Below are 8,248 nucleotides of genomic sequence, written 5' to 3'. Positions count from 1 at the left end.
CAAAAAACAGAACTGGAATTTTCGGGTTTGGTTAATTTGGTTTTAAAAAATGTTGCTTTCGGTTTCGGTTTTCAAGATTAGAAATTCGATTAACCGAAAAAACCAAAATTTATTATATATATTATTAATATATAAAATTTAATATATTATAATATGTATATAATATTAAAATATATAAAATACATTAACATATACATATATTATAATATACATAAATATATTAATATATAATATATAATATATATTAGTGTAATATTAATAAAATTCGATTTTAACTAAAATAACTGAAAACCCAACCAAAAGAATTGGTTTCGGTTTTTTAATATTTCAGTTTCGGTTTGATTTTATATTTTATAAGTTTAATTTTTAAAAATTTGATTTATTCCGTTCGATTTTTAACCGAATAAACCGCTCCCTAAATTTTAATTCAACAAAACTCCCACTACGCATTTCCACTTTTATTTATAAAATATAGATTTAAAACTACTTAAATAAACTACTGTTACATTGCAAATCCTAAATGCTGGGCTCACAATTGAAATAATACAAGTACAAACATGTATAGTAGAAATCCAAGATTTTGCTATATTTACATTTGTATTCTTTTCCTAACTAAGCCCTATTTAAGCATCTAACCATCCATGCAGCGGAGAGGAGACGAGACATCAGAAAAGACAAATGAGAAGACATAAATAAGTAAATAACAATTAACAACACCATTCGAGCACTCACACGGTCACACCATTCCTCGGTGTTATGATGCCAATTGTCAAACTAAGAGGATTTATGGGTCTTGAACTCTTGGGCCTCCAAGTTCACAAAAGCCATATGTGTGATGGAATTGGGCCCATGTTATTGGAACCCATTATTAGCCTGCCAAGATCTGGGCTCAATCCCGTTGGGTAGTTTTGCACTCAATGCATCGAATCCATGAAGGAAAATAGTGCGGCCCGTGTGCCTGCTGCAATCATGGCCACGGCATGGATTGATCATGACACGCACAGCACAGCAAGCGGTATCGTAAGCCTAGGTATGCAATGCGTTGATCCCACATAAGGGTCAATAATTTTCAAATGTCAACTGGTGGACAATCACAACCGTCCATACTGATGACGATGGAGTCGTTTGGAGATCAACCCCATGGACCCATCCAACACTGATCATTCAACCAATGCAGTAAATAACATCCAACAAATTTGGACGGTCTGTACTGATGCCATGGCCCACTAAAGGTAGGGATTAGGGAAAAGGGAAATTTCCATGGACCTTATGACCTGAGACAAGGTTCAGTGACCCCTCTTTTCTGATTGGCATCCAAATATCAGTGGGCCCAAATCCTCTTTTATTTGTTTATTGGGTTATGGACTTATTGATAGGAGACCGGATCTGCTCGAAACAGAAGACGCCTCACACGCGCCTCACAAATACATCTTAGGAACATTTTCCGTACTTTTAAGTTATTATTCATGGGAGATGTTCACAATACACGGCGGATGTGCATGTGAGGCGCCCGAGTGCGAGGAGCATATCCCGTCTCGATTGATAGAGTCCGTGAACCCACCTCAGGTTTCAAACCTAAAGGCTGTGTACACATATCTATTTTCTAATTTCTTTAACCAAAAGAAAGAAATCCGAGGCCACCGTAGACAAAGGGCTAGTTGGGACCACTGGCAGTCTGGCTCTTCTTTTGTACTCGGTCTCTGCAACATTCAATCATGTCATCTCCTTCATCCTTCTTTTCCGGGAAAAATGCAATGTCTTCCACCATTACCAACCGCACCAAGATGTTGCATTGCTAAAAATTAAAGAAGTACCCAGTTCTCTGAAGCAACAGTTTCTTGATTTTTCCTCACTGGTTTTTCTACTTGCCGAGTCGCGAACAAACGCATTAGTCCAAACTCCAAAGTGGTTGAAGGAGCAGAACTCCTCTGCATTTAGAGTAATTTTCCGCTTCTGTTTTGTTGCATTCCTTCCCCCAAAAGCTCATTTAATCTATCTTGAGGAGAAAGAGAAGAACCCAGTTTCTGAACAGAAGCTGATATTTTCTTTACTCCTCCCTTTCTTAGTTTATTTCTTCCAAAACTATTACCGATTTTCGTCTCTTTTCGTTCTCCTTACTCAAACCCATTTAGGAGGTCTATATAATCTGCATTTCTCCAATTTTCTCTCAACTCGCAGTAGCTAGAATATAAATTATATTATTAGAGGTAGGGTGAAGAAAGAATATATTTCCATAATTTTGCAAAATTTTCCTCATTTTTTTGGTTTGTTTTATATTTTCAGATACTTAGAAGCGAAACCCATCCAAATAAAACAGAGATTGCAAGTGTTGGTGGTCGTGATGATGTTGAAGAAACTATGTTGCTACATTTGGCTCATTCTCTGTAACTTGCTGCTTGTCGTTATGGTTTCCGCCAAAAGCCACGGTAACAATGCTCTTTATCCTTCCCTCTTTTGTCTTTGTTTTATTTCTTTGTGTTTGGAAATGTTGTTTGCTTTTTTTTAAGCTTCTTATTTAATTGGAGCTGTTGTTTTCTTCTACATTGCTACTTCCTCTTGTAGCTATTGTATGAAGTACAAATCTGGTCTGAACAGAACCTACAATCTAGAGCAGATTGTATCAGATAACATGGTGCAAATTCAAGTGATTCGAGATTCAGTGTTTGGATCTTACTACAATGTCTCTAGGCAACAGATATGTCAAGCCAGATGATCCCAACCATCGGATGAATAGATGTCAATTTTAACTACGTTATTCTTGATAATCTACCATTCTCTTACCGTAGGTGTGAAAGTGTGTGATAGCCCATAGCCCATAGCAGGAATGGTTATTATCGTCCTACTCCACTGACTTCTGACAGGACTTTGTGGCAGGGCAACCATTCAATGGTGATTGCTCATCTTGTAGATTTGCTCTGGATGCCTTGACATTCCAGCAGTTACCTTCTCTAATAGGCAGAGTGAATTTTGTTTCGTTTTGGTAGTACAGATTCTACAGAAGAGTTCATTTCAATACTGTACTGCTGGGTGAAAACTTAATCTCACAATGCCAGGTCATGTTAGGCTCACCCTTAATGTTTACTCTTCTTTGTTTTTCCCTCAGTCCTGAATTTAGGAATTATAAAATAAAAAAAAAGAAAGAAAAAGAAGAAAAACCTGCTCAATGGATATGGATTGAGTAAATGATGTTTCACTTGCATATTACATACCTAGAACCAGTTAAAGAGGAACTTATGGATTCTGTTTTCTATAAATAAAAAACCTTCTCTATTGTGGTCTATGATATTTGATGTTGTTGGACATCATCTACATTCATGTACAGACACATGCTGATGCTATTTAACCAAAACCTAATTTACCATTCACTCTTATTTTCAAATAGGTACAGTATTTGTATATTGCACAATTAGATTTGTGAAACAAACTTTATAAATGTATATGCTTCCATGTTTTGCAGAATCTATGTCTCATTCCTTGTATCAGTCTTATATGCAATTCTATCTTAGACAGATTTTTCCATCTCAGGCTTATCATTATGTTGATTTTATTCATAGTCTCTTTAAGATCTCCAAGTAACCGATTTGATTGAAGATGTAGCAAAGTGCAGCATTCTTACTTGTATTCTTTTCAACTTCACTTTGTTCATTGTTTGTTATTTGTATTCTACTCTCATATGCTTCTTTAGATAAAGTTCAAAATTTTTGTTGTTGCACTCTTAGCATGGGTGTATGAAGAACCTCCAATGGATTATTTAAAATCTGGTCCCTTAAGATTATTATATAAATAAACTTCTGTATATGTATACAATCTATATCAACATAAACCTGATTTTTTTGTTTATCATTTGAAAATAATTTTATTAGATATATAAATAAAGAGATCAGATGAGTTTTGTATCCTTATACCCAGCTTGCAGAACTATTATAAGTGAACAATAATGGTCAATGAGATCAATAAACACTGTTTACCATTATTGTTGTCCTTTTGCTTCCAGGACCAAGCAGAAAGAAACATGGGCATGCTGTGTAAGGTACCTGGAAATTGACATCACCATAAAAGATACAACATCAGAAAAGTTATAGATGCTATAACCCTTCTTTCTTTTTTTCACTATTTTACTAAAGTCATGTTTCATAGATCAATCACCTTGTTTCATGGTCCATATATAACCTTCTTCCAATCTTAAATAACATAATGTGGAAAACCCTCAACCTCAAGTAGTCAGGTATTTTTCTTTGAAATGGATAGACTCATAGACAGACAAAAATGCACATATTTTTGTGTGAATGGGCAATAAGCCCTCTTGCAGAATTATCTAGTTTTTCTTGTGATTCCGGTTGTTCTATACCTCACTCCCATAGTTCATTCTTTAAATTTTAAAGCTTCTTGTCAAGTCAGCTACCAAAAAACAACAATTATGAAATAGAAAAGGTGAAGTAAATTAAATCCAAACAAACAAGAATTTCACTATGGAAAATGCCTGCTTGCTGTGAAGCTGGTATAGTTTAACAACATGTAACAGTATCTACACCATTCATGGCTTAATTTTCTGAATGTAAGGGGTGCAAAAACTGTTCAGTTCCTAAATATTGTCAACTAGATCATTCTATCCTTCAGTATTCGAGATGATAGTTCCCTCAAACGATCTCCTGAGTGTTGCCCCCTGTCACTCTGAGAAAGAAATCAAATTATGTCACCATCCTTTTTTCCTTTATAAATCTTCCTCATATCTCATCCTAAGAAATCCTTCCCCTCTTCATTCAAGTTCTGATCCCCCTTGATCAATTTGCTCACATATCATCTCCACCTTCTCCCCTCCAATCTCGTTTTCAGTAACCGCCCCAATCAGAGATTCTCAACTGGCCTCTTCTGACTTGCTTTTAGTCCCCTCTTATTTCTGAGTTCTTTAACTTCCGGCTCATTACAAACTTTTTTGAATCAAAACCATCACCCTCAAGAAAAAGAATACACCCAAAGCCTTCTTTACCTGAACCTCTCTTTTGACTATTGTATTAAGATCAAATTTTCTATTAACACTTTAACAACAAACACTTGACCAACCTACACCACACCTTTCCCCTCCATGATGATTCTTATTAGGGCCCCTTCTTTAAACCAATTTTTATTTGCTACTCAATCCCTAGCTCAGGGGCCATTATTTGGTTTAAATCTTGGGCTGACAAGTGTTAGAACATGGGTTTGAGTCTGAGAACAGTCACTTTGTGCCAAAAAAAGGCATTGTTCTGTTTCCAGTCTACCCCACCCAAGCATTTTATGACTGGCATGGGGTGTTATCATTGGTTCCAAAGATTTTTGCACAGCCATCATGTTCAGCTAATCCGAATTAACCCAAGATTTGGTAATGGCCTTTTTACTCAGCCCTAGCCCATGGAGACCTAAATCTAGACAATGGCCTGGTAACCTGAACATATAGTAGACTTAGTAGTTCTTCAGACCTTTAGCCTGACTAACAGGACCTAAAATGTTCTCCTTTGCTGAAAGAATCTGGAACTGGAGGTCTGGAAATTCCATAGATCTATCCTCTATCCCACTTCCAGCATTCATAATGCAACCAAAATTCACATAAAATTTTCCAATTGGAAACTCAAAACAAAGCTATGACTTATTCTCTATTTCCTCTCCATCCCCTGCAGACAACATAGAATTTCTATTTTCACGTTCTGATTAATCCCAACCTACTGAATCATCATTGGAATCTCAAATTAGAAACCTTTCCATGATTAACCCTTGCCTCATCAATTCCAACCTGATTACCTCTGCTGGTATGTGGAATCCATATTTGTTCACTTGAATCTGCGAATCATATGTATGTACATCCATCATCAAACCTCTGCTCACCTATTTAACACCATTGTCATTTTAATACACCAATTTATTGGCACTCTATCTTAAATGATCCAAGGAAAAATTATAAAAGAACTTTGATGAACATGTAGTTCAAAAGGAAAAATTATAAAAGAACTTTGATGAACATGTAGTTCAAGAGAAACTTATTGTTGGGAATATCAATGTTCCTCGCATCTCCAGCTAACAGATCTACAAGTGTGGTATCGGGTTCCTGGTGGACATTGCTGATAACAGGAAGAGATCAAGTGTTCTGCCATATGACATTGTTGATATTTGCTAACTTACATCATACTAGCTCTTCTTTAACTTAACTATTGTGATAACATGCCATCACTCATGCTCTATATGTTCGCTTTTTCATGCATTCTTTTTAAGTATAGCATACTACCGTTCATGCTCTAATTTTGACTGCCTATGCACTCTTATAATGTAGCCCAATTCTATGGTTTTATCCTGTTCTGTTAATTCTCTTAAGCTATTATGTGGTATTGTTGTGCAGGAAACCCTGCAAATGAGCTTGTTTCTATTATTAATGAGAATCGAACAGCCCAAAAGCTTCCAAGGCTAAAAGACAATCCTGGTCTTGGGTGCATGGCCTTGCAGTATGCAGTGGACTGCAAAGGTAACTGTACTGCCAATAACACCGTAAGCTGCCAACCTTCTGAAGATGACTTCACTGAGATCTTCGCACCCAACTGTGGTGTAGAACTGCCTACCTTTGACAACATATCTGGCCACATAGTGGGGTGTCAGTTTAAGTATCTGGAGCCATCACAAGCATTCTCAAACATTCTTGTCCGAGACAAGAAGGCTCTATCCCTATTGAGAAGCAAAGAACACACTGAAGTGGGAGTAGGCTTGATTGGGACTCACCGAGGTCCTTTCTTTTGGTGCATTTTGTTTAGCAATGGCCAAACGAATTCAACATTTGTTCTTGAAGGTGGTGGCAGAGGCATCAAGCAGAAGAGAGGATGCTTCAGTGGAACGATCATTCAGTGCAGTGGGGTTCACAAGATTGATTTTTTCTTAAACACCTTTCTGATGATCATATACATTATATTTATCTGTTACTCCAGTAATATCATAGTTCTATGAGAACCTTGAAAACATGGCGAGGCTATTGTAATGCCTTTTTCTTTTAACTATGGTTTCGTCACATTTAAGATGAAAGAACACAAAGAAGACCATAAAGCTCTTCAATCACTTTCATTCATTTTATATGTGAGTCTCTTCAGAGTTAAGAGAAGCATTTTTTACATTTCTAATCCCTGAACCAACAGTTTGAGACTTTGAGGTGGTCTAAAGACCTTACAAAAGTGAAAATTTTCATTTGCCTTGAATCTGACCATAGTATCTGGGGTTTTCATAAACAGATCGATTAATTGCTCACCAAAACCAAGTTCTGCTCATTCGTGATATTTTTGCCCTGTTATTTAGTTGAAAAGGGAAGGTGGACCATGCGAATCAACCATGTAAATAGATGGATTTGATGAGCAAATTTACAGTGCATCAGTATTCAATTAAGTGGTCTAGTCGCGTAGACATCGTGCACACTACTGAAACTAAAAATGACAGAATTTTGTCCAACAACCCTACTGTCAGAAAACTCCAGCAATTTGTTTATGGTTTGATATTTCATGGTTACTAAGAGCGCTTAGAGGTATCAGAGGAAAACTCATACCGAGATTGTGAGACTTACATGTGCATTGGTGTGTATAAAACATCAATGCTCTTAGTTATCTATGAGTTTCAAATAACATCCCCTGTACTACACCACCAGAAGGCAGCAGTCTTACCGACTGTTTCCACTTTCTTGCAGAGACCTATTGGATTGAACTAGACAACCGAAAAAAAGGGTCTGAAACCCATGTGGATGTCCATAAGGCTGTGTTTGGTTTCAATGCAAATAAATTTGCACTGATGCAAAACCATGACAGTGCAAATGATTGGAGTGTAAATTCTGACCTGTTCTTGTTTCAAATTTTAGCTTATTTTGCTTGATTGCAGTACAAATGAAGTAAATTAAGACATGAACAAAGTAAAATCCAAAACAAAAATAAACAAGAATTTGCATTTTTTACATTTGCACTCCCATGCATTTGTACTAGTGCAAATAAATTTGCACTGCAACCAAACACAGCCTAAGGCACTGTCTCAGTGACAAAATCCAATATTTAGTCCAATTATTGATGAGGCGCCTCTTGTCAATGTGCTCTTTTATTTTTCCAAAGGATTTAAGCCAAATGATCACTGAAGATTAAACCAATTTTATTTATTAAAGTAATAGGGTAGTCATAGTTGGCAACTGGCCAACTGCTCTAAGCTTAAAAATTGGGGAAGTGCCAACACCAATCAGTAAAAATAAAGGTTGTCGTTGCAT

The 8,248-nt window shown here is 36.5% G+C and overlaps 1 protein-coding gene across 1 annotated transcript; it reads left to right on the top strand.

The window, feature by feature from the left end:
- The first annotated feature begins 1,616 nt into the window (after positions 1–1,616).
- Positions 1,617–7,086, top strand: LOC104609867 (ferredoxin-like protein). The gene is made up of 3 exons (XM_010276279.3): positions 1,617–1,939; positions 2,284–2,426; positions 6,368–7,086. Exons 2-3 carry the CDS (start codon positions 2,342–2,344, stop codon positions 6,961–6,963), a joined length of 681 nt encoding a protein of 226 aa, XP_010274581.1. The 5' UTR covers positions 1,617–1,939; positions 2,284–2,341; the 3' UTR covers positions 6,964–7,086.
- Positions 7,087–8,248: the final 1,162 nt, after the last annotated feature.

Source organism: Nelumbo nucifera, chromosome 1 (genome assembly GCF_055504915.1).
Source record: "Nelumbo nucifera cultivar China Antique chromosome 1, China Antique-T2T, whole genome shotgun sequence".
Lineage (NCBI taxonomy): Eukaryota > Viridiplantae > Streptophyta > Magnoliopsida > Proteales > Nelumbonaceae > Nelumbo > Nelumbo nucifera.
Note: the sequence above shows the minus strand (reverse complement) of the source record. Positions and strands in the feature narration are given on the sequence as shown.

Coding starts and splice junctions, on each gene's coding strand:
- LOC104609867 (XM_010276279.3), top strand. CDS start 2,342: ATGATGTTGAAGAAACTATGTTGCTACATTTGGCTCATTCTCTGTAAC. Junction 2,427..6,367: donor GGTTTCCGCCAAAAGCCACG/GTAACAATGCTC, acceptor ATTGTTGTGCAG/GAAACCCTGCAAATGAGCTT.